Source organism: Micrasema longulum, unplaced genomic scaffold (assembly GCF_059751315.1).
Source record: "Micrasema longulum isolate JH-2025_06_02 unplaced genomic scaffold, ASM5975131v1 h1tg002336l, whole genome shotgun sequence".
NCBI lineage: Eukaryota > Metazoa > Arthropoda > Insecta > Trichoptera > Brachycentridae > Micrasema > Micrasema longulum.
The window spans coordinates 304870-332796 of NW_028279486.1; the positions used below are offsets into that span (position 1 = coordinate 304870).

Consider the following 27927-nt stretch of genomic DNA (forward strand, 5'->3'; position numbering starts at 1 on the left):
ATATTATTTTTTAAATTATTTTTCTCATATACCTTATTACATCATCTACCAACATACAGTTCTTGTTTTCCGAAAATTTTTAATAAAATATATGTGAGGAACGCCCTTAATTCGTTTTTTGGTAGTTTTCTACATAAATGCACCCACAAACATTAACTATCATTTGAGCAATTATTATCGCATATATTGTGTATGCAGACAATTGGTAGAATTCCATATTTAATTTGGTAATGTATCCAAAATAAAACAAGTTTATTGGATTGTAATTCTACTTTATTTTTTATAAAATATACAAAGGGTATATTGTGACGCGTTTCGTCTTGTTAGGACATTTTCAAACAAACTAACTTAAATATTTACAAAGTTTCCTTATATACTAAAAATAATTGCTATTTTATGTTTGTAGATTCAAGCCAAAATAAGTAGAGTAATTAAAATTCAATAAGGGTAAACTCATATTAGAGGAATATTTTGGTTGTATTGGGGAAAACCTTCCATTATTTCAAAACATTTGTAAGGGTATGACTTTAAAATTAATGTAATAATTATAAAAAATATTGATTTCATTTATACAGGTTTATTTTAAAAATTATTGTTGAAATTCTACATTGGTGTTTTACACAGGTTTCATTCATGTTTAATGTCAACTAAGGTAAAATACATTCAGATTTTATAATATTATTTCATTTTAATTTAATTTATTGGAAACATTACAAGTTTTTATATATTTAGTAGGTATAAAATAAAAAAGTTATTATACTCGTACATAATATGGAATAACAAATTTACAATTATAAATAATTTAGTTTTTATTTTTGAAAATATTAAGTAAAGGTGAATTAACTAGGTTTAACTGTTCATTTAAAAGTATATTAGCAGGGTTATTGTCATTTTTTATTATTTCTAGCTGTTCTAACAGATTGAGTCTATAGCCTTTATTTTCTATGTGTAATAGTTCAGGTTTGTTTGTTTTTGTTTGTTAAATTATGTTTGTTATTTATAAGGTGTTTTGCAAATTGCAGAATGCACTTTTATATTCTTTGAATATAATATTAAAAGATCTGCCTGATTGACCAATATAAATGGCATCGCATTCCTCGCATGTTAATTTGTAAATGCCATTTTTATCCAGAATATTTATATTCTCTTTACAATTTTTAAATTTTTTCCCTATTTTATTATTTGTTTTATGGGCAACGTTAATATTATTGTTTCTGAAGATTTTTTAGATTTTTTCTGAAATATTTCACAGATACTCTATGCAGCTATATTTCTTGTCTAAGTTATTTTAATCTTTGGGGTAAATTGATTTTAAGTTATTTGTATGTATTTTCTTTTTAAAAATATAATCTATAATTTTAGGGTTAAAACCATTTTTTTTGCTATCGTTTTTATTGTATTTAATTCTTGATTGAATGACTCTGTATCTAATGGGTAATTTATTAACCCATGCATCATGGAATGGTATGCTGCAAATTTATGTGTCCATGGGTGCATTGAGGATGCATGAATGGTGGTGTCTGTAAACGTAGGTTTTCTATAGATTTTAAAATTGTGTTTGTTTTCGAATGTTTGACTAATAGATTGGTCTAAGAAATTTATGGTTCTATCTTTTTCGATCTCTAATGTGAATTTAATTTTTTTAACAGAGTGAATTTGAAAAACTAACGAATGAGTCCAGGGTTCTATCTGTTCCTTTTCAACAAATTAAAACATCATCAACAAATCTCTTATAGTAGATTATATTTTATGAAAAATTTGGATTTCAATACTTTATTTTCTAGGTCGTCCATAAAACCCTTTATATATTATTGACACTTTATATACATATACAATAAATATACATATAAGGGCGGGCATATTGCCTTAAGGCAATTTCTTCCTACCTACCCAAACCGTTCAGTTTGAGAAAATTATAAATATATAAATATATGGACATATTGAATCTTACAATTTTATACAAAAATTAAAAGCAAAGATTAACAAAAATAAATATATGTATAAAAAAAAATAACACTTTACTATGAAGAGAGGAGAGGGGATGGGAAGGAAAGAAGAAGGATAAAGGAACAATTTAAATATTTAGATAGTGACATTTCAATCTTGACTTAAATGTAAATAAAGAAGGGGCGTCTCTAACATTAGTGGGTAGATTATTCCACAATCGAGCGGCTACTACTGTGAAAGAGGAGGCAAAAAAATTAGAGCGATGACGGGGTATTAAAAGAGTTCTCTCGTTACTAGAACGAAGAGATAGTCCGTGTTGTGAAAGAGGTTGGATGAGCTCTCTCAGATAAACAGGCGAAGTGGGATTATTTAAAATATTGTGAAGAAGTGATAGAATGTGAATGTTTCTTCTATGCCTGATACTGAGCCAGTGTAGTTGCGTGCGATACTCGGTTATGTGGTCAAATTTGCGAAGATTAAAGATAAAACGAATACAAATATTCTGCAATCGTTCTAACTTATCAAGCAATTCAGAGTTAGCATCTGGATAACATACATCCGCGTAGTCAAGGAGTGGAAGAAGTAAGCTCTGGACTAATGTTTGCTTAACATTAATTGGCAAGAAATTCTGTAATCTTTTAAGTGAGTGCAAACTGCTATAAAGTTTACGACTAACTTCGTTAACCTGATCGTGCCACTCTAAATGCTTATGAATGATAACACCTAAGTTTTTGACTGAAGTCATGAATGGAATTTCTGTACCATCTATTTTGAAAAGAGGAAGTGTGGAAAAATTCACTTTTGGATACATTTGTTTACTACCAACAAGTACAATTTGGGTTTTTGTTGGATTTATGAGAAGTCCATATTTTTTTGTCCATGAAGAGATATGGTCGAGTGCAAGTGACATTACTCTTTGTGTTTCAACAATGTCGACAGGCTCGAAATGAATATACAATTGCAAATCATCGGCATATAAATGGTACGAACAGGGGAGGTTTTTTGTTATTGGATTGATAAAAAGGGAAAATAAAAGTGGAGAAAGTACCCCCCCTTGTGGCACACCGGCGGTAAGATCAATCCAATCTGAAAAGACATCTGCCATTTTAACGCATTGACGACGGCCACGTAAATATGTTGAAAACCAATTAATCACGGATGAAGATAGATTTAAGGACTTAAGTCTAGCGAGAAGCAGGTCAAAATCAACAGAATTAAAAGCACTACTAAAATCAAGTAGGACCAAAAGCGTTAGACGTTTATCATTCATTGCTTGTCTAATGTCGTCAGTTATTTTAACTAAGACGGTAGTAGTGCTGTGTCCAGCCCGAAAACCAAATTGTAGAGGATCAAGTTGATTATGAAGTGTCAGATAACAGTTAATTTGTTTGTAAGCTATTCGTTCAATAACTTTGGAAAAGATAGGCAAAATGGAGATGGGTCTATAATCTTTTTTGGATGCTGGGGAGCCATTTTTAGGAAGTGGAATAACGAAAGCCGATTTCCATTGGGTTGGAAAGTAACCAGATGAGAGGGAAAATATAATAATATGAGTAATAATAGATAAAGTAAAAGGCAAAGTCATATGAATTATCGACAAACTCAATTCATCGCTGCCGAAGGATTTAGTTTTGATAGAAAGCAGAATGCGCGATACTTCTGATTCATTGACAACGGAGAAACGAAATTGAGGGACATTAGAATTTTGTGTATTGTTCATATCATGTAACAAAGAGCGTTTTAAAGCTTCGTCAATCACCACCGGAGGGGTAGAAAAATGCAAGTTTAGTTCGTTAAGGTTCAGCGAACTACCTTTATCAACAGTGGAAATAGCTTTGCCCACCCCGAGTGAATGGAGGAAGTTCCAAGAACGTGCGGAAGATAGATTATCAAGTGAATCTTTAATATGTCTTCTTTTAGCATTCCGACATAGTTGGTTGCAACGATTTCTGAGTGTACGGAACTTTTCCCAGCCAAGGACAGAATTGATTAATTTTAGTTTTGATTTAGCTTTGTCGCGTTTTGCCATCAATTTTAAAATGTCATTGGTAAGCCAAGGAGCTGGGGGATATTTCAGTTTCACTTGTCTTAAAGGGGCGTGGGTATTAAACAAGCCAATGATAGTACTGTTTAAAGAGTTGACTCATATATCGAGATTGTCCGTTTCGTATATCTCCTTCCAGTCTATGTTAGAGGCGTCATTCTCAAATTGTTCTTACAAAGGGTATATTGTATATATACCCTTTGTATATATACAATATACCCTTTGTATATTTTCTAAAAAATAAAGTAGAATAACAATCCAATAAACTTGTTTTATTTTGGATACATTACCAAATTAATTATTATCGCATTTGTTTCTGTGTAATTCAAATACCTTATACATTGAATTTAAGTAAATTAAACATTTTTTTCAATCGTTTAAATCCAAATATTTCTTTAAATGTTCAAGAAATGCAAACTCGAAGACTTTTTACCGAGTCAAGCGACATCTGGAAATAATTGTTTCTCATTTTATCTCACTGGAAGAATGTGAAATTGTCGTTTAATGAATGTAACTAAAAGAGATGACAATACATCTGTGCTATTTTTGAATGGTATTTTTATGACCACGTTCTCAAATCATACAATGAATTCGGAAAATATTTTGGAATTAGAACCCCGTTTGACCAGTTTTTAAAGATGTAAATTACAACCTGCCGTCAGAGTAGGACAAGATTTTAACAAATTGGTTAATTTTCAAACCCAATAAATTTACTTTACTGCAGTTTTACTTTTTTATTATACGTAATTTCATATTTGTTGATTAAATTAATTTATTTACCCAACAATGTCATTTGTAATGTTTATTATTGCTTACTTTTATTTATCAAAAATGTTTTTCGTAAACTTGTTACTTAATTAAAATAAACGTTTTTATTGTACTCCCTACTCCCAACCAATCTCTAAAAAATCGCCTAAAGTCGTGCATTTGTGACAACCCTGTTTAAAAAACATCTGGAAACGAAAAGCGTATTCACTAAACAAACGACCACGCCCCCTTTTCAAAAATTCTTACAAACTTTAGAATAGTATGGACTCTAAGATGTATATACTCTAATGTACGAACTCTAAGATGTATATACTCTAAGATTCTATGTCTCAGAAAAGCTATTTTATTCGGTTGGTATTGAATTAAATCATACCAATCAACCTAACAGTACACCACGAACCATGCATTTATTTTAATGTTGGTAATGCCATTTATGGAAATTAAAACAACCCGCATTTTTGTCTATGCTTTTTTCCTCCTCGCCAACATTGAAGCCAGTATCAATAGTAAAATGGGGCGACATTTGAATCGTAAGGCGACTTTGATCAGCAAATATACTGTCCATATTTTTCTCAATAACTTGGAAACCTTTGATAAATTTTAACGGTTTTTTCTATATGGTAAAATCAAATACGCAAACATTATATTTCAAGTAAAATTCCAAGAAATTAGTAGTGGAACCGTGAAGCTGTTTTTTTTTTTTAATTTTGTGATATATATTCGTTTTTAAAATCTTTATTTAATGATAAAAGTAATTTTGTGTATCACTGAGTGTCCATTATTATGATACATTTATATACGTGATTATTGTTGAATATATATTTTTTAACGAATGAAAAGAAGTTTTCTAAAAAGTTTTGAGACAGGGCCTGTAAAAAATATTTTGCCTTAATACTAGAAAAAGCTCTTACGATAATTAGGGTAATATGTTTTAAAACACTATACAATGGATAATATAAAGTAAACATCGTTAAAAGCATTTTAGCAAGTATTTCCAGAACAGAAGGAAAATTTTGTTTACCAACGATAGTAAAATGTGATGACGGAATTTACCTTCAACATACGGGATTTAGGAATATAAAAAAAAATATTATGACTTATATGAACGAGTTTTCATAAATTTATAAGTTATTTTCTCCTAAAATATTTTCTTATAAAAATGAGCGAAATAAATGTGAGGCTTCGTCCTCGAACGGCAACGGTGAAGCAATTCATCCAGTCAATCAGATAGTGACGAAATGCTTGTAGAAGAACATCATACACTTCAATTGCACTTCTTCTGAAATCTTGTTGAACACTGTTGAATATGGCCAAAATTAATTTTCCAGATATGTTTCACGTCTTCGTAAGAAATAAATTGACTGATACAAGAATTTCTTTACTGAAATAAAAGTAATGAGATTCTAAGTAAAATTCTAGGTAAAATATTTTTTTTCGAAGCTGTGAAAGATAAGTTTCCACAATTCATAAAAAAGACTCAAAAACTTTTCATTTTGATCCAATAATAATGTCACTAATTAACAAAATATTATAGACAATATATTAATTGACTGATAATTTCATTTGATCAGAAAAAAAGGTTGTAAGAAAACCATTCTATGACTATTGGGTATTAAGTTTGCTACAGTTCACAGCAGAACAATGGGCCGTACTCAGGCCGAGAATTGCCAAATGGATGTTAATTTGCATTGTTATTACTTTTAAATTTGTACCTACTATCATTGCAGGGTTATTTAAATGTATTTTTCTATAATTCACTTATATTTATTTTATAAAACTGAAAATATATGTGTATTTATTTTTTAATTCACAATATACTTATGTTACATTTATTGAGACATAAATCATCCCAACTCCATGGAGCCAAAGTCCTGTGTTGAGTTAGTTTGTTTATCCGTCACATCTCCGTAGCGGGTCGTAGCGGCCTGAAATTTGGACATGTCATTTTAGATGCGATTTCAAGGTTAATGTTGCTATTTTCGAGTAAAATTTTAAGCGACCTCTACTCGATAAAAACTCAAACTTTACATGGATGCCTAGTGCGGCCCTGACATATTGCCCATAATCAACTGTCATTATCAACAGTAAACATACTTTAATTCACAAATTTATTCTCTAAATTGAGAAAAAATAGTATCTGAATTAAATATTTTGTTATAATGAAAGTTTTTAAACAACATAATATACGTGTCGGGACAATAAATGCCAAAAATCAATGTAAATTATAGGAAAATATTTGAAATCAATTACCCGTGAAAACTGAATCCTTTAACACCTTTGACCCTCCTACTGCTGCAACCAAACATACTGCAATTAACCATAGTCGATTTTTATTTATTATAATGTAAATATCCAAGTTATTTACAAACAAAGCCAAGCACAGCTACAAAAGCATCCGATCGAACCGTTATGTTTATGTTGTCAAATAAAACGAAATGGCCGTCAATTTGTTGCTAACATCACTTGCATTCTATGAAACATAGTGATAGGGCTTCTCTATAGGTTCACGCATTATTACTCTGAGAGATCGTCACATTTTTTTTCCATAGAATATTTTTATTATTATATAAGTAAAATTTCATAGCTTGATGTTGGTCAACCTGACCCGCCTATTTTTTGGTAGAATTGCGTCAACTATTACGTACTTCATATCGCTTCGTATTTGTCCAAATGTGTCGCGTTCTGCGGTGTTTTTCCTAATTGTATTTATATTGTTGAAAACAAACAATTTCGTTTAAAATGCGTTCAGTTGTAGAAATTGGTGCCAATGTTCCGGCTTTTTTGGCAAAGTTGTGGAAATTGGTCGACGATCCTGACACTGATCATCTGATATCATGGTCCCCTGTAAGTATGTGAACATGTTTACCAAACTGGTCATGGAAACTTTAAAACTATACATTTTGTGTATTTAAACATTAATAAATATGCAGCAGAATATATCTGCATATCCGGTGTTCATTCCAAAATCTGCGTGTTTTTGATATTGACATCGAATTATACCCTTCACGCAGATAATGCGTACTAGAATTTCTCTGCAATTCATGAGTGTGTTATACCTAACCTGCGAATAAATGTTTATATTTCACCCGTTTAAATGTGTTATTAATTAATCTCACTAAAATTATAAATATTTATGTTTATGCAGTTCTACATACACTAATCCCACGCGGATTATGCATATTTAAAAACAGATTACACGAGAATGACATGTTATAAATGTCATTGAGAGTATAAACACCTATGCAGAAGGTAAATGAAAACTTGGTTTTGTTGATAATTTAAAACTGAACAAAACGAAACCGTAAATAGAGCTGCACTAACTCTTAACTCCGACAATAAATAATTCAAAAAAGTTTTTGCTACTGTTATTGTAGGTATATTCGCTAATTGAATGGAAAGCACATATCAAAATTAATTGATTGGTTTCATAATTCTAATATATTTATTGTGTGGGTATATTATATTATATTTAGCTAGTTGTTTTGGATTTTACCAAATCGGGCAATCAATATCAAGGACACATTTCAAACAAATAAACTTGATATCAAATTTGATATTCAAACTTGATATTTTCAACAATATAATGTTATGTTAATCAATTTCCTCGAATTAACAGGTGTCTTCTTGCGCTTTATGTGAGCTAGCAGCACATGTACATGTTATTTATTATACAATTTTTCAGTAAATATATTCCTGATGTCTTTAGGTTTAAAGCTCATTTAATATTTTTTCAGGGGGGAAAAATGTTTAGTATCCAAAATCAATCCGATTTTGCTAGAGAACTTTTACCTTTATATTACAAACACAACAACATGGCGAGCTTCATAAGACAACTCAATATGTATGGATTTCATAAAGTCACTTCCGTGGAAAACGGTGGACTGAAATCAGAGAGAGACGAAATAGAATTCAGCCATCCATTTTTCCATTGTGGTCATCCTTATCTATTGGAACATATCAGGAGGAAGATAGCGAACCCCAAGCCGCAGATTTCCAATTTTGGGGAAGAAAAGCCAAATATAAGACCTGAAATTATGAACAAGGTTCTTGTGGATGTCAAACAGATGAAGGGAAAGCAGGAGAGCCTGGATGCTCGCTTCAGTGTCATGAAACACGAGAATGAAGCACTTTGGAGAGAAATTGCCCTACTGCGCCAGAAGCACAATAAACAACAGCAAATTGTTAATAACGTAAGTACTGTTAATGAAAATTATTATTTAAGAATCGCTAAAATCATGCCAGAGTGCTATAAAAATTCAGAATGTTCTGTTGCAGAGATTTATTATTTGGGACGATATGTGGAGAGTGTTTTGTTTGTTCTAAGATAGTTTTTTTTTCTGAATTTTATTAGTTTGTTTTTTATTATTATCTTTACTCTTTATAAATATTATTATGGTTTGGTAATTCCAAGTTCTGTCCCATAATGAGTTCTTGGTAATTTTGCATATTTCTCAAATCCGTTTTAAAAAATTACTTCATAAGTGCTTTACTTTTTTACTATATTGATATATTTAGAATGAAGTTCTTGGTGTACTTAAATAACTAAAATTTTAAACTAGGTATCTGTAAAAAAATATGTCAATGAATTCATTGCAATCTCATTGTTGAAAAGCTATTTATTTATTTTTCATTTTCTTTCATTCAGGAAACATACAGTACGGTTACATAGTTTTATATTTTACACAGTTAGACCTTACTTTAATGGACCAGTGAAGTTTCCATATTATATAATAATTATATGTAAGGTTATCAATGAAAGTACCAAAAGCTATCTTTGGTTCTAGTAAAGTAAACTTTGGTAATCTAGTAAACAAATAAATAATATAAAAAGGTAAAATGTAACCCGCAGATAATTGAATCAGAATTGCTATGGTTCAAAATTGTACAGAGGCGACTATTTTTTATGCATTATGACTCACCAATCGTGATATGTATTTGTTTTTTTTTGTACCCAAATGAAGATGCCATAAGTATTTTTATATCTGGAAACTCTTGAAAAAATTTTTTTTTTTTTTTCTTCCTAATTCAGGAATAATTTGTAGATCAAATTGTTATCTTGTGATTTTTAATTTTTAATCAAATGTAAACACTGTTTATGACATAATGTTATTTGTTATTCCTTCTTCACTGTACTGTACTTAACACAATTAATGTGATTATACCACTTGAATTTAAAAAAAACTTTTTTGACTAATATTTGACACGGATAAATATAATCATTCATATTATATGTGACAACCCACAAAAATATGTGACGCTAAAAAACAAACTTTTGGTTAGTGATATTATCTCCACAGTAGTAATAATTTATAATGGCAGGAAATGTTTTCAAATAAACTAATTTTTGGCAACTTTTTAACTATAGGAAATATCTGTCAGACATTTGTCAGTTTTAACTGCACATTTAAACACTCCCTGTTAGTAAACACTCCCCGTTAGTAAACACTCAGTTTAAATGAGATATTTTCATTGCAAGTTTGTCAAATCATCTGTGGTTTAGATATTTTTCTAGCAAATGAAAATCATGCCATTGATGCAGTGCTAATACAATCTTTAAAAATATTTATTTGTATGAAACGGAGCATTAATTGCACAATTAATTCCTCAACAAGCCCATTCTTTCTTACAGCTAATCCAGTTCTTGATGTCACTTGTGCAACCTACTCGAAATGGCCCACTGAAATCTGGTGTAAAAAGGCGTTACCAGTTAATGATAAACAATGCTGCACATAATCATGAAGACGAAGGAAGAAACTCTAAAAGTCCTCGACTTGAACCGGAACCTGATTATGAACTGGATGAAAATGATGTGGATTTTGAAACTGTGGTAGGTTTTGATTATGAATTGGATGAAAATGATGTGGATTTTAAAACTGTGGTAGGTTTTGATTTTTGCAAATCTTCTTATCTTTCCTCTCCCCGATAGAGGTTGAAAATCATCACAGCAATTCTCACTTTCTTGGCATCTGCCCTGAACGAGGACTGAGTGCTGCTATAGAACCAGTCACGCGAGTCCTTTAGCATGCGCCTTCTACCTGCGCTGCGTCTTTCAAATAATACAATAATCAATGTGCACTTGACTTGTAATTTGCATAAATTGATTTCAAAAGACTCGTAATATCTTTATAATAATTAAGTAGGGCAAGCAGCAGGAGACATAAAAATAATAATAAAAGTGTTAAATGTTTTATTCAGCATAGGGCATTCCAATAATGGAAGATTATTCAAAATTAATAAAAAAAGTTAAAATAATAATAGTAATAAAATTAAATCACAAAGTTATTGCTTCAAATATTTAATTTTAATAATATCAATATTATGGTTTTATAGGGATTTATATTATTTAATTGCATCAAAATGAAATATTTTAAGGGATTACATCGTCATGATTATAGAACAATTACGCATGTGATTTTCTTCAATTTTACATAAGAGCAGTTTAATTTTTTTTTTCACATTATGTCTCAACTTGATAAGTACAAAAGTATACCTTTGATACTTAGGTTAGATATATTTATTAAATTTTTTTAAAACCTGGAATATAAAGCCTTTATGAAACCCTTTCAATATTGAATAAAAAAGAAAGCCAGCATCGCATTTTTTGCACATCCGTCGTTCTACAATCATGATGATATGTACTAGCATGATGAGGTTGATTTTTGTGTTGGTTTGTTTTAGGAGACGGGGCCCACGATTCACGAGGTGGCAGAACAGGAACACTCGGAGAATAGGAGGCATAGAGTGAGTGGAGCCTCCCAGTCCATGAGCAGCCCGCGCACTCCCAAGAGCCCCCTCACTATCCACTCCTACGCTTCTCCCTCCCCCGCCTTTTCCAACTCATCAGCTAATGAAGTCATCATAGAATCTGAGGATGTGGATGACCCCGATATAAGTACGTTTCTCACAGCTTCTTCCCTAATCTAAAAATTATTCTAACACAGTTATATAATTTGATGGTACACAGTGATGCTTTACATCATAAAATGAGCCTCATCTTCGGGGGACCACTGGTTAAACCTGAGGATGTTAAAGAGCTCGCCCCCTACCTAATAGCCCGATACTTTACGGATCTGGGCTTGGAGGGGGAGATTTAGCAAAATGTAAATTCTCGACTTCCACACAGTAGCCAGGCTCTTTATAAACCTGGGCTTGGAGGGCGAGAACTATTCACGGGGATCCGCAACTATAGTTTCGGGAGAGCGCTCTTCCCACATTCGGGTTATATGAAACTGTCTTTATAATATTAGTTTTGTATCACCCGTCAATGGGAGGAGAGCTCTCCCAAAACTTAAGTTGCATTTTTAAAATTAATAAACTTAAATGTTATTTCATAATGATTTATCATGAAGTGTTATGAAGTGAATGCCAATTAAATTAGTAAAATTATATATATACTAATTTCAGATGTTGATTGCTTACCAGAGTTCGATACAAGAATGTTGACAGGAGAAATTCCCATGAATGTGCGATGTGAAGCTCAAAATGTAATGCCGCATACTTTGTTTATTGATAAAGGAAAACACCTTAAAACAAATGTAAAAAACCTAAAGAAACAAACTGTGGATTCGAAATCTGTACCTGCCTGCACAATAACGTCATCAACCCAGGTATGCCATATGTTTTTCACTTTTTTTTACCCAAAACTGATACGATATTAGTTCCTGAATTCAGTAATTATTATTGAATTTTAATCAAAGATAACCTTTTTGAATTACCATATCAAAAGTGTATCTTTAAAATTATTATGCCTAGTAAGAAAAATATAAATTGTTTGTAATATTTTAGCCAACACCTACTCTTCCAAATGATATATTCGACAATGATGAAACAAATTCTCAAGAAGGAGTGCCGGTTTCATTATCCGATGTTAATCAGCAAGCAGCTCTGTCAGCTCTACAGGATGCCTCCGACGAATTGTACAATGAAGGTTCTCCCGAAATGAATTACCTTTCAACCCTCGCTTCGGGTAGCTATAATCCCAACTTGAATCTGAACACTTCTGCAACCCAAACCAAAGGCAAGAAAACGAAAATGGAATCAAAGACACAAAACAATACTTTGGTAAAGAATATTAAAGAAGAAATTGTTTATCCCGAGGAGGATGATTGGACCAATATGTCATTAGCAACAGTAGCAAATTCCGAACAGACAAGACCAACCCTGAACAGATTTCAATCAGTGTAAGTGCTATTTTATTAAGTACTGTTTTTTATATTAATCTATTAATATAACTTCCTTTTTCAAGTAGTCAGTTTTGGGATAAAGGTCTGTTGTAATATAAAATACGTAAATTAGTTATTTAGTCAAATGGTTTTAGGGTTTGAAATTCGTTACTAGGAAAATATCGTCAATTTCCAATTTGTGAACTTTGAAACAACATAATATAACTAACACTTCCATTAATAAATCAATCAAATTTCAACAAATTCACATGCCATGTATGTATGGCAAAGTTTAATGTTTTTATTTCAGTGTAAGTTTACATATTTATAACAATATCAAAGATAAATTGATGTATAATTTAAGAGTATTTAGTTTCTTTCTCTAATACAAGTACTGCATTTTTTAACCTCATGCGTGAATTTCATAGCATTTTTTTAACTATCTAATTTATTATGCGTCATAAAAATATTATACATACATCGATAGCATGCATCGTGGAGATATTTTATAGAAAACCTTTTTATATTTAGGAGGAAGGAATTTGCATCCCTTTGTCCAGAAAGAAAATCCAAGAAACTACCAGGACAACATTATCTCAAGTAATTCATAAATACAGTTGACCCTCTATTTACATAATATGTTGACAATGGTTGCGCTTTAGGAAGAATTTATTACAGGGACTCGTCTGCTATAAGTCGGCACGCATAATGTGCATATTATGTTACATCACATCTACTTTTTTAAATAAATTCTGTTTTAAAACCAAGATTAAACGAATTCACCAACTCTTGGGTTTATATTTCTTTTTTTCTAAAAAGAATTTCAATTATCAACCTACGTTTTCAACTTCTTAAATTTTAGTTAAAAATAAAAATATCAGTAATTTTGGTATAATTATTTGTCCTTATTTATGTTATTCTGTGTGGGTGAAGCGGTACATTTTTATATATTCATAATATATCAATATTTCAAAATCCTCCAATCAAAACATATCCAAATATTTCTTACGTTATTCTTTCTTTTTGATATTTAAAAGAATAATATGTTTCTCCATTGTTAGATCTTTCTCCTATAAGGTGAATCTTTGTGAATAAATTATAAATTGAGGGTGGACAGTATTAAATCTGAAATAAAGTATACATTTTATAATATGTTAAATTAATAAAAATATGTTTTTGATAAAAAAAAAAATCCATTACTAATAATTTTGGCTATTACTAATGTGGTGTATGGTATAAGTAAGATGTACGAATGTGTTTATTTATGCAAATTTTATCCCATGAAATATGAATTATTTAAACACATTTGTTTTACTTTACTAGTATATTTTTATAAATTTGGAGGTTTTTATTATTGTGTTTCTTGCTTTTATTAAAAAGAATTTGGTTAGTAGAGGAAGAAATATAATCAATTCGAAATGAAAAAAAAAAATTGCTTGCTTGTATGAGTGAATGCGAAGAAAGACATTTAGGCCATACTTATGAACTCGGCGTAAAGTTACACTTATGTATAGTGGTATATTTCGGATGGGAATACCATCCTTATTCCACCACTATTTTAATGAGAAAATAACACGTTAAGTTTATAAAAATAACACGTTAAGTTTATAATTATTATTAAATAATGAATTGTTCACAACAGTGAACAATTCATTATTTAATATATAATATGAAATATACTTACTGACGACACTGATACACACTCCATAAGATTAGGTTAAAATAATGCATTATTTTGAGCTGGGGTTTAGTCCCCTACATAAGGGAAAATGGTAACAGAAGATGATATATTGCTATTTTTACTACACATAATATTCTTACAGACCCACAAGTATAAGTTGGCGTGATCGGAGGGCGCTGAAGTATATTATAGGGTTGCCAGACTAAAATGGTTCCAGATATTGTATGGAATTTTGGAAATTAAAAAAAATAGACACATATGCATAATATATATTGAATGAAAGACGTATCTTATGGAAAATCTATAGGAATATTAAAAAATGCCTTCAACTAAGAGAATACGTCTCCAGAAAATAACTAAAGCTTTTTGTTTCTTTAAATAGAATTCAATCATGTATATACATAAAATACAGTATAGAATAAAAAATAAGAATGAATTATAAGTGTGATCAAACAAATGAATGCCTGACATATCACCATCATCAAAACTTTCACTTTCCATTGAGTCTGAGTCTGATTCAGTGTCACTATTTAGTGAAAAAAGGAATTGGTCATCGAGTTTTAGGCAATCATCTCTTTTATCCTATTCTTCTTCTACACGGATGACGTGGTCACAGTGTGCTTTTCATTCCGCTGAAGTAATAGATTGAAATGCCTCTTCAATCAATTTTGGGATTTCTGCTTTTTCCCTTCCAATATTCTTTTCTGCAACCTTTCTTTTAACCGAGCTCCAAATCAGCTCTGGAGCCTTTTTATTAAGTTTAATACTTTCCAAAAGAGCCGGTTTACGCATTGTAGGTAGGTACGATAAATTGTTTTCCAATAGTCAGTTGTGCAATTCTTGTATCTTGTTGTTGTGAGTTGGTGTTTTATTTAATTTGATGCTATGGTATGGAGCATTGTCCATAACAACAATTTATGATTCCAGTAAATTTGGAAAGAGCTTCTCAACTAGCCATTTCATTGAATATGAGTGGATGAATGTCTCATCAAGGTATATGACTGGTCGTCTATCATTACTTAATCGTTTCATTTTTAATTCGAATAAGAACCGTTCTCTCCATGCTTGGATATCATTCTGTTCCATCATAATTGCTCTTTTAGTGACATTTTTTAAATTTGAAGTTCATTTCCAGAAGAATCATTCTTAAAGTTTCATGGCTTCCTTCAAAATTGATATAGTTTCTCAGATCAATAAGAAGTTTAGGAATGGTAGGTACTTCCCTTTTTACTACATAAAACTCTTGAATTTGTTGTCTGATGGCACAGTAATAAAAGTTGTCAATTTTGATAGTTTTTTTCTCTTCCTCTTCTTTTCAGGAGTTTTTTTGTTGAAGAAGCCTCGGCTTTACTTCCTTCAAGAGCAATTCTCTGAACAGACCGTTTAAATACACATACAAAAAAAACATTATTTCTACAAAAAAAAAATGGATAGTAAATTTATAAAACACATTTACACGAATATATTTATTTTATTTTTTATTTACTACACAAAATCTATGTATTCAAAAAATGTCTTTGTAAAAGTAGGATAATTAATCTTAAGGTATGACAACACCTACCGATCATAGCAGCAATTGGAGCATTCACTTTTTCAAATGGAATTAATGGCCCATTATTTTTTAGTTTCCTTTCACAAAATGCTTTAACCTTAAGAATAGTCTCTCTTATACCACTTTTTATAACTTTCGGCATGGCTACAGGGTATTACTTTGGGGTTTGTTAGTGTCAAAAAGCTCGAAAAAAATAAAACACAACGGTGACAGCGAAGGAGTCCATAGATCATAGACGCACCCCTTAAGGGTGTCATAATAGATATGATAGACCAGATCTTGTCTTGCGGTAGTAATTTTTTTATTTTTTTTGTCCTAGCTTTAATTTTCTTTAGTTGTATTTTATTTCAATTGTACCTGTATGTATTATAAGGAAATGTATTTGCCATTATTGAATGCACTGAATAAGTCCGTAAATAAATAAATAAATAGTCAAGGGTATCAGTATAAAAAACTGTGTTTTGTGTCAAGTATGACACTTCATACAATTTGGAATGCAGTACGCTGTGCTAAACTAAAATGTTTATTATAACCGCACTCAGAGTGCATAATGGCACTCTCACATGACATTTATCTATGATCTTATAATTTGTCAAGACTGCGATAATACGAAATGTGACATATTAATTGTCAAAATTAACAATTAAAAATATTCTTTAATTAACTTAAATGTATATTACAGTATAATTATCTTGAGTAAATTTTTGTGGTCAAAAGTAGCAATTGTCAAAATTTTGAAAATCGTTTTTCTTAGTTTGACGTATTTAGACTTGTGGCACGCTGAATGTGGGTACGATATGTATGACAGTATTTTTACTTCCATGTTCTGAGTGCAGTGGAAAAAATGTTTTAAGTTGGGATGTAGCATTCATCTTAAGAGTCCATAGATATCTTAACAGACATGAAAGAATCCCTAGAGAAGCTAATGAAATGACATTATTTACAGAGCTTCCCTTCTCTAAGAATTTAATTGTCTCTCGAGATAATGGTTTATCTAGATTTAATTTATATTTATTTAACTTAACCATACTCATCTTAGTTACTTTGGGTTATAAGTAAAATGCACAAATTCTTATTGAAAATTTTCAAACAATTATTATTTATATTTGATTTATTGATTTGATGCAATTTTATTTTCAGTGAAGAAGTTGATGACCATCTGGACTCCATGCAAACAGACTTGGAGAGTCTCAAGGAATTACTCCGCAGTGATTCATACTCTTTTGATGCCAACACTTTACTAGGGGTATGTATTAATTATTATTCACCCGAGACGTCACCGGTTGAAGTGAATCTTATTTGAATAACATACTGGGGCACTTATGCTGACTATTTTTTTATAGGCACACAATTATTATAATTTTAAGCAAGCTGCTGAAAGCAGATATGTTTAAATCTATTTTAATGAAAGTTAGTTGCAATATCTCCTCTTAGCATTACTTACTTTTTCATTCTTACTATTTACTATTACTCACTCTTATTCATTATTACTTAAGTTTCACGTAGGCCATAGTGGTCTTTTCACTACGACGAACGGCTATAGCAGTCATTTTTCAAATTGGAGATAAGATTTTGACAACTATACCAGTAATTTCCTTAATGCGAGACACAATTTTGATGGCTATAGCCAGCATAACCACAAAAGTAATCGGTAGAGACCGGATTATATGCAATTGCATATTTGGCCTATTTCAGGTTTTAGCATATATTACCAGAAACCTGTATTTGCGCTATTTTTACAGATTTTAATTGTTGTAGCTGACCTAAACGATGAAATGCACGGTACATATGAGCTCTTTAGCACTATTAGCATCCGTACGAATTTGGTCTTAACAGTTAAACACATTGAGAGAACCGTGCAAGACAATTGAACTCCGAAATGCCAAAGATATTCCCGCATAAACTTAGAGAAAAGTTTGAAAATATTTTACAAAACAAACTTTGCTTCGAACCTTTATTTATTTATTTATTTACGGACATTGTCCATTTATATAATTCATAGTGATAAATATATTACAATATAAGAACACTTAAAAACATCAAAAAAGAAGAAAAAAAGCATTGACAAACACAAGGGACATCAAGACAAGATCTGGACTATTTATTTAGTGCTCGTTTGAATCGTTGTAAACTGAAACCAAAAAAGTCCAGATGATCTTGTCTCGAGTTAACAATATGCCAAAAACGGGTCATCGGAGAATTAAGGCCATTGTTTGTTCTATGCTGATCAATGAACAGTACTTCATTTTTATGTCAAATCAATAGTTTTATTAATGAAACAGGTGAAATTTTGCCTGAGACAATATGCGTTAATATAGCACCTACGTTCAAGCACTGCCCGGTGACCTCGGTGGATGTGAAACATTCGTTCTCTTCTTTCATAGATTTTGCGATCTGTTAAACAGGATATTCATATTATTCTTGATCCTGCGATGCAGACATCCAACTTTCCTCCTCGGTGGTCGGCGTCCTTCTGGGATCTCATGAATGTGCTTGAATTTCATGACCTGTTCTATGGATCTATCGTCTACAATCAGTTTGCACCTAAGAGGCTGTTTAGATATTGTTAGACACTTTGTTTTGTCAACAGATATCATGTTAGCAAGATGGAACCTATTCAGTTCATTCTCAATTTATAAAAATATTTTGATTGGTAGGAAGGCCCAACTTTACAACAGAAAATTTAGAAAATACATTATTGTTAATAAAAACAAACATTGTTGAAAATAAAGATTGCTTTAATATTTTCTAGTAAAAAAAAAAAAAAGGAAATAGTTTATTTATTTTATGGTGCATATTTTTGCACTTTACTTACATATTTTAAGCATTTTTCATGCATATTTTAGCCTTTTTATATTGCATATAATCCGGTCTTTAGTAAAGCATTCGATTAGAGATGATAGAATAAGTTTTAAAAAAATATATAAATGCCAGTGGGTTCTTTTGGCTCTCAATTTGTGGACTTATGCGCTTGTATGGAATTATCAAAGCTCTTTCACTTATTAATTATTATTTTGTTTTGATGAATGTTTGGATAAATGCTTGATGATCTAAGTTAATAATGTTTTATTTTTAAATATAGCTGTTCAGCCAAGATGAGCCCTTCTACAATTTACCACCTATGAACCCAGCAGAAATTACACTTGACAGATCTAAGGAAGCCATTGACGGTATGTACAATATAATACTAGGTGACCGTTTTGTCTTTTTAAAATATTTTTTTAATGCCATAATATATGTATTGTCTTATGTAATGAATGCCATAATATATGTATTGTCTAACCCATTTTATGCCTATGTAACCTATGCACCTTAATTTAAGCACCTATATTACATTAGTCTTTGACTTCTGGTATTTTGAGTAGTGTTTCCCAAATAATTGTGTATCTAACAATATTTTCAGTATGTCAAAATTATTATATTCAAATATTGGATTCAATGAATTAATAAAGATTGATTAGTATTTCAACAGTGATGGAGAACCTTTTTGAGAAGAGAATGTGGATGTCTAGGGCTTATGACCTGTCATTGGCTAGTTCAAGTAATCACTTTACACAATATAACATATTCCCATAGCATAATCTCACACGCCTCAATGAAGGTTCCAGCTCTTTTGCAACACAAATATTGATAAATATAAGTGTTTAAACATATATACAATGGTTAATCTTACATAACTGTCATATTACTTGAGTTGATTACATTTCAGCTATTAAGGTAAAAACCTGTGTTGAGCGGACATAATTGACTTAATAAAGAAAAATGAAATATTAAATTAAATTTGTTCATAACATATTTGAAATTACAATACCAAAAAAAATATCAACAAAAGAAATATATATACATATATATTAAATTAAAAATATCCTTTAGTAAATAGAAAAAAACTTTTTAAGTGAATTTTGAAGTGAAATTTATTTATTGACAATTATAAGAGATTCAATGAATCCTATATATAAAAATAATAATAAGATTATAAATATACAAATAATAGAAAAACCAAAAATTTTAATTAAATAATAATTGATAAATAAACTTTTGACATCTATTTAACATAAAACTGTGAAATAAATCATAATAATAAAAAAAATCATAAAAAAGGTCAATGACAGGTCATTAGCTCTGTAAATTCTTTGTCATAATATTCACTGAAATATCTATCAATCCATTACATGGTTTTATATGGGTATTATTGTGTATGACATTGAAAAAAAATGGCACCCTTTTCGTTAAGAGGTCATGGAACTTTTTAATTAGAAATGAAGATCAATCCTTTACTTGTTTTAATGCCCAAAACTGTTCTAAAATTTTTCTGAAATTGTGTTGCTAGTTTTTCATATGTTTTATAATCATTTAAATAATTTTTGGCCACATTCTTTCATTTTAGTAGTTAAAACTTTGGGATAAATGTTACACTTGACCCGATGATCACTTCAATCAGATTTTAAGAGTCGATTAAATTTAAATTGTAAGAAATGACATGAATTACAACTTTTACTATGCCTGTTTTGTGATATGCATATTAGTCCAATGACGTATGATTAAATAGACAAGTTGCTAGCGCGAAGAAAGTGACATTTTAATTTGTGGGTAATTGCCTTCATTCTCTGACGGACTTGTCGTGATCAACATTTCATTGTATAGTAAAACTTCTCTAAAATGTAATTGGCCATCATAAATGCCCGCAATCACCACGTAATGCAATGTAATTTTATCGGATATTTGAAACCATACATTACTTATTTTTTATATAAACGCAGCCATAAATCACATTGATGTTACACATAAGTTCCAAATTTCAGAAGGAATTTTAAAAGTGGCAAAATCATAGCACCTTAAGGTTGTAATTTTTTTTTAATAATTCAATTACGCTAGAAAAGTATTTCTAGCGTAATCTTACTAGAAAGAATTTTTAAATTTCTTATTCCAACTATCGAAACATTTATCTGTCAAATATTTTTGGTGTGATCAAAGAAAAAAAATTCATTGCAACGAAATAAATAGTTTTTATTGAACTTTTAGGCATTGTCGCTTGGACATAAGTCAGTTAACTGTATTATAATATTTTTAGTTTATTTAAACGTTCCCTGATGGTCCAAAATATTGTCATAACTTTTTAAGAGAGAATTGCAAAATATAAATTAATTTACCTAAGTGTTGAAAAAAAAGTAGTATCTTCTTCTTTAAAAGCATTAAAATGTTTTAACCATGCATTATTGGGTGAAAAAGTTTGGGGAGTTTTATCTTATTAAAATTATTCAAGCCGATTATTAAAGAATGCTAATTTTGTCATGACACGTTTTTAAAATCCTATGGTTTAATTACTAGTCATGTTTTTACATGGAGCATTTACACTAATTGAAAGGTTTTCTATGCCCGAAGTTAGTATTTTAATACTACCAGTATTACAATAATCAGTATTTGGGAAATGCTTCTTCAAATAGATATCTAACCTCTTACTGCATTGTAAAACATAATATAGATATTATTCTATTTTAAGCAGGTGTGATATACATTTTTCGGATTAAAGTAAATATCCTCAGTACTAAGAAATTGTGGTGTTATACTGGATTTTAAATGACATGATTAATTATTACTAAATAGTTTTACCGCGTTACCAAGTAAGTGTTGTTATGTGATATTAAATAATGAATATACATACATAGATGCTTAATTTGTTAGTTATTTGGTGATTGAACATTTTGAATGAATTTGGTATTTTGTGCACCTGCATAAATATTTTATGTGAAGCAATAAAGTGAAAAACAACCACTATTTTATTTATTAAGTTGGTTGTTATGGAAGAAATAATAGTTAATGTGCAGTAAGGGATTAAAATAATTTATTTTCCTATATTGGAATTATCAATAAATTTGTTCCTTGAAATTGTACATTGTATTTTGTTTTTCTAGATTCTACCAATGAATTGCCCCTCATAGATTTTGAGTGGCTTTTGAATAGCATTACCTCTGCATAACTGTTTCTTGGGTCCTCTCCGCATCAATTTTCCCTTTCACCAGCAAACTGGGAAATTTAAAACATTGTTTATTTTGTTCTAAATATCAAATTATTACCAATAATAAAACATTTTAAATTCAATCAATAATAAGTGTGATAAAAACTGAAATTCTTGAAGGAAGAATACATAGCAGTCAAGATTCATCACGTTACACATTAAACATTCAGCAATCTCAACATTGTCATGGAAATTGTAATTATAGATTTATTTTTTATTTTCATCAACCCTTGAGTGCCAAAGAAGGATTTATAATTACGCTTAGTGAGCAACTATGTATCACTAGAAGTATAAAAGGCAATTCACTGAAATGAAATATTTCTATATGTAATGGAGAAATTGCGATATTTTGACTACTGGTCACGGATAATTAATATTTTAAGATGCTAAAAAATTCATTCTTTCGAATAGTAACTATTTATTTGCTGTTGTATTTTTGTGCTAAATATGCTGTCGCTCAAATATTTCCAATATTTATTTTGATGTATTCCACAGGCGAGCATAATGTAACGTTTAGGATTTATAATTCCAGATAAGATCTTTTTTTGGCAATCAAAAGTTTAAGGTATCAACAAAAAGAAACAGTGCATCTATTGCAAAACAAAAACATTTTATTCACTATTAAAACTGGGATATAAAATGATTTATATTTTACAGCTCGAAGGAGATATTTATTTGCTGTCACTTTCAAATCATTCTTCATCATGCAGATATATTGTTTTAAAAAAATGTAATGCCTTTTCCCGTGGATAAAATTAATATTCTGTAATTATTTATACATTCGAAACTTACTTTTGAGTATGGCTTTTTTGTGTGCTAAAATTAAAGCCGGGTCTTGAAAAATTAGCACACATTTTAGTCTTTTAGTATTAAAAATCAGTATTTAAAAAAAAATTACAGTTAGAGGCTTGACAAGATAGAGATATGAAAAAGGAATATATTTACAGACATATTTTGGTATAAACAATGCTAAAGTAAGGGACAATACCGACCCACAAACTTTATTTAAAATAATCTAGGTCTCAATCTTTGTCCAGGAAAATGAATAAAGTTTTTTGAAAAATTGCCATATTTGATCGTTCATATACTACACAGGGCTTTTGGTCAGGAGTTTGGGATACGTTACTATTTTATGTAATATATTTACTGTTGTAATGAATAAATAAATAAAATAACAACTCATATTTATAAATCTGGCGTCCGTTTTATCTTTCATTCATCATTACGAATGAAGAAGTATGACTAAATATTTTTTATATTGTTTATCTTTTCTTCTGTGGTTGCGGTATATAATATTTTCCTTAATCAGGAGGAATTTGGTCAAATTAAATACCACAAATGTTTGATCAATTTATTTTTACTCGTATACATTTTTACGGAAACTTAGATTGCAAAGTGATAGCTTATAGATAGCGTGCCTTCAGTATTTTTGTTTTTCGAAATCTGTTTATAGAATAATTATTATTTTATTGTAAAATGAAATTGTTTTATTCCAATATGGTGTATGCTGCATGAAAACTATATGCTATTATTATTGTGGACATCATTATTACCATTTTTGTTATTATTATTTTTGTTAGTATCTTTACCATTTTTGTGAAAATCACCTCAAGGGTGCTGTACAATAAATGTCCCAACATGTCTTGCAGCTACATAGCCCATGGACGGTTGGGATATTATATTTTCATTAAAAAATATTAAAAAGTACAGGTAACCCTCTTAACACATAGTTTCGCTCTAACATAGTCAGAAATTTTCAGAACCTCCATACAAAAAGTTTACTTACAACACGGATTTATTTTTATAGTTATGTATACACTTTCATGAACATTTGTTTGTTTATTTGACAATATAAACTAACGAAATGTACAAATATATGAGCACATTTTTTTTTGTGGGACACCCTATACACACACCGAAAAATTGTTTGCACTGAAATCAATATTAATAATAACTATGCCATATATAAACATACATATCGAAACAAGAAAAAAATGGCACCTGGATTTAAGGTATCTTAAGATCGTTTTTTTGCGTAGTAATGTATCATCAGCGGATTTTATGATGAAACTCTTGCTTTTTCTTTGATATTTAAATCTCCGCATATTGGAAGAAAATTTAGAGAATGGTTTTCTTGTGTCAGAAGTTGAAAAACATCGAATGAATAAGAATTTGGACTTGGAGTTGCTGTTATCATTAGACAATGCTCCGGGTCTCCCGCAAGATTAGAGTCATCCCGACATCCGCTTCTACCACCAACCACTACTTCATTGATCCAGCCATTGGTTGGACGTAGATATACTTTTATATCCCTAAAAGTTACTACATCAGAAGATGATTATAATGAATTTTAGATTTAACTGAATCAAAATCAGTTGGTGTCATAGAAGCTTGAAAGCAATTTTCTATTAAGCACTGTATTCAAATTACATTCTTATTGTTGAAAGTACTGAAAACATCAACATTAAATGTACGTTGGAAAGATTTGGTCATCATCAATTCAAATAAAAAATTACTTAAAATCATCAAAAAATTAAAATTAAAGTTTTCTCATGGTATAATAAATTGGCAAAGCAGAGGTGCTGAAAATGGCTTCAGGATTTTCACATCACGTCAATTTCAAGGAGAGCAGTGAGTGATGAAGATTATTATATCAATAAATATTTTAATTAAACTGCGGGGAGGCTTAGTAAAAAGTATAGAATTTTTTTTCTTGAATAATGACTAAAATTATAGACTTTGAAGAGGGCAGAAGGCGCAAATGATAAAAAGGAATCAGAGAGACAAGATGGTATCATTCAACTGAAAAACTAACCAATAATTAATAAATTGAAAAAAAAAGTATTGTTTTACTCGCACATATTTGCTCACCCTATTGCAAAATGTTGTAACCCCCACAAATTATAAATTTTACAGGAGACACAATTTTTTTTAAATGTAAAATTTCAAAATATTGGATAGTAATAAATAACACTTCTTTTAAGGCATATAATATTTTTCCCACTTCTGCACATTATGATAAAAAAAAAAATATTCATAATCTATTCACCAAAATTGTAGGTTACAACATCTTGCACTAGCGATAAATTAAATTTCCAATAAAATTAATTTGATTTCAGTTTTTTTTTTGTGACTTTACCCCTCTTTTCGTTTCCCTCCTTTCTACTCTTAGTCTCATAATATAATTCGGTTTCACATAACAGTACATTTTCTAGAAACCTATCTACCATGGTATATGAAAGTACCGTCAAACTTGGTTACAATACGCACCAGAAGACTGTCTACATTTCCATTGAAAGATAGATTCTATAAAACTATACCATATTTTATTTCCATACTTAAGTTGACATTTTTGCAATTTGTAACATTTTTGTTTGTTATTAAGCAGGTTTCCAAATATATATTTAACATTTTAATATGTATATTATGTTTTTGTAATTTGACATGTTTCTGGATTGCAATAGATCTTTTTCATCTTACAATACATTTTTATGGTTTATCTGTGAAATATTTTTTATGATGAAAATATACTTAAGATAACTGTCAATTAGTGTTTTTTTTTAAATGTTATTACTAAAACCAAGTTTGACTGCTCATATGAATTATTTATAACTAAATTCATTCATTTTGAAATAACAGTTTTTTTTATTTAGATCGTCTGTTTTCCAAAGTTTGTGTGTAATTATTTCTAAATTAGTGAAAAATATTTTAGGAAAATGTATCTGTCCAAAATATCGCAATATGCTTGTGTTGCGATATTTTGGACATAATAATGTTGATTAGTTTCCTATTTGGTGTTTTTATTTTTTTTCATCATCATTTCCTTTCCGCACCTAATGGTGCATAGGGCACTGCATGGTACACCAATCACAGTGTATCTTGATCAATTTCATGAAGGTAAGATGATCAGTCTTACGCTTTAGGTACCAGTCCAGGAAATATAAAATATTTTAGTGGGAAAACACCCTTTAAAAAATCATTTAATCAACCATGATGGGAATTGAATTCGAGACCTCTTGCATGGTAGACAAACACGCTGACCACGAGGCCAACAATTTTTTTTTAAACATGTAAAATATCAACACAATAGAAAATACATAATGGCACTTGCTTTATGATACAAATGGAAAGGCATCTCTTTGATAAAAAAAAAAAAACTATCAATTGTACGCCTACAATTCCAGTTTAATTTGAATAATATTAATGAAAATGTCGTTTGTTTATATTTTCCAGTATTATGAAAATCGATTTTAGCTCTTGGACAATAAAAAACAAATTATTAATAAATAAATACAGTGAGTTAGATATACCGCATTTTAAATACAACAGGAGGCATAATAAGTTTATGTGTACGTTCAGGCGGTTTTTGAACGCCTTAACTGAGCATGCACCAATAACTGTATTTGCCTTTTTAAATATAATTTTATATATGCTTGCTCTTGCCAGTTTTTTGTATATTTTTGGAAAAAAGTATTTGCATTCTTTCAAAATTTCAGACCATTTTAAATGTGTTGTAAATAGCTCACTATTAGAAAATAGGAATTAAGTTGTAGAGTGGAGCTCGAACCTTCGATCTGTGAGTTCGCCCACTAGCCACGGGACCTAAATTTGGTTCAAATTTATTTATTTTACAGGGTAAACAAATAACATGTTCAAATGTATAAAAACATTTTTTTGCATTTTAAGTGGGGCACCTATGATGAACACTCACAAAAATGTTAACATCAAAGATATAATATTTATTGTATGTATTATTCGTATGAAATTATTTTTTCCATTAACTAAGATAGTTGTGCACCCTGAAACTCTGGGTATATATGTGTAAACAATTGAGCTAATGATCTGTGTGATGTTATGTTTACAGATTCGGCGAGTCAGCTGATTTCTTACGTACCACCTACAAATCTTTTTGATTTTGGTGACATTGCATTGGATAACGATTCAGAGCCGGGAGATTGGCATGAAAACCAGGAGAAAGGCGTCACCCCACCTACAGATGATTCTTCACTCAACACACCGCAAGTTCGATTAGCAGAACCGGATTTCTCTCCGAAGGGAAAGTAAAATATTTGTTCCTTATTAACATTAACACCACCTCGACTTATATTTAAACATTATCAGCAAACTTAAAGTTATTAAAAAATAACTTACAGAAATATTATAATAAATCTGTAATTCATTTTTGAATTGTTTTTTCATAAAAATGTTAGTTGATTGATTTTAAATATAAAAGATAAAATCTTTAAAAAAAAAACAGTTTTACTAGTTATATTTTACAATTAAAATTAATATTTTCTTATAATGTAATGATGATCAACATTAAGAGATTTAAAGGTGTAGTTTAACTAAATTTTAAAGTTTTTTTTTTATGCAACAAAATGTATTTTTGGTGATGTGGCATTACGTTATGTATTACAATATCAGTTGGAGTCTTACTATGTAAGTCTTCGAATGTTTTTTTTTTTTTTTTTGTGAGTTAGAGACTAAATATCTCATATTTATTTTTAAATATTTATTATTTACCTTAAATATTCATACATCGCATGCAAAGCGAACTACATTTTTTTTTATTACCATCTGAGTCTGCATCCGTTCAACAGTCTAGTACATTACGGTCCACGATGTGTAAGTGCCTATCAGTGAATCAAGTAAACATACATTTGTTTGTGTTAGTACACAAATTGAAATATTTAATTTGTAAACTTGACACCGTTAGCTTATTTGGTTTTTAATAATAATGGTGGATAAGTTTTGTAG

At 30.0% G+C, this 27927-nt stretch overlaps 1 protein-coding gene across 4 annotated transcripts; it reads left to right on the plus strand.

The window, feature by feature from the left end:
* Positions 1-7344: 7344 nt before the first annotated feature.
* LOC148272423 (heat shock factor protein-like) lies at positions 7345-27424 on the plus strand. 4 transcript variants are annotated; one of them, XM_088240057.1, is made up of 10 exons: positions 7345-7603; positions 8494-8949; positions 10389-10586; positions 11438-11651; positions 12164-12366; positions 12545-12939; positions 13453-13521; positions 17295-17400; positions 19237-19324; positions 27035-27424. In XM_088240057.1, exons 1-10 carry the CDS (start codon positions 7499-7501, stop codon positions 27232-27234), a joined length of 2034 nt encoding a protein of 677 aa, XP_088096183.1. In that variant the 5' UTR covers positions 7345-7498; the 3' UTR covers positions 27235-27424. The 4 variants fall into 4 exon arrangements, with proteins under 4 accessions (XP_088096183.1, XP_088096184.1, XP_088096186.1 ...); XM_088240058.1 differs by having other exon boundaries at positions 12182-12366; positions 27035-27369; XM_088240060.1 differs by lacking the exon at positions 27035-27424 and adding an exon at positions 22067-22257.
* Positions 27425-27927: the final 503 nt, after the last annotated feature.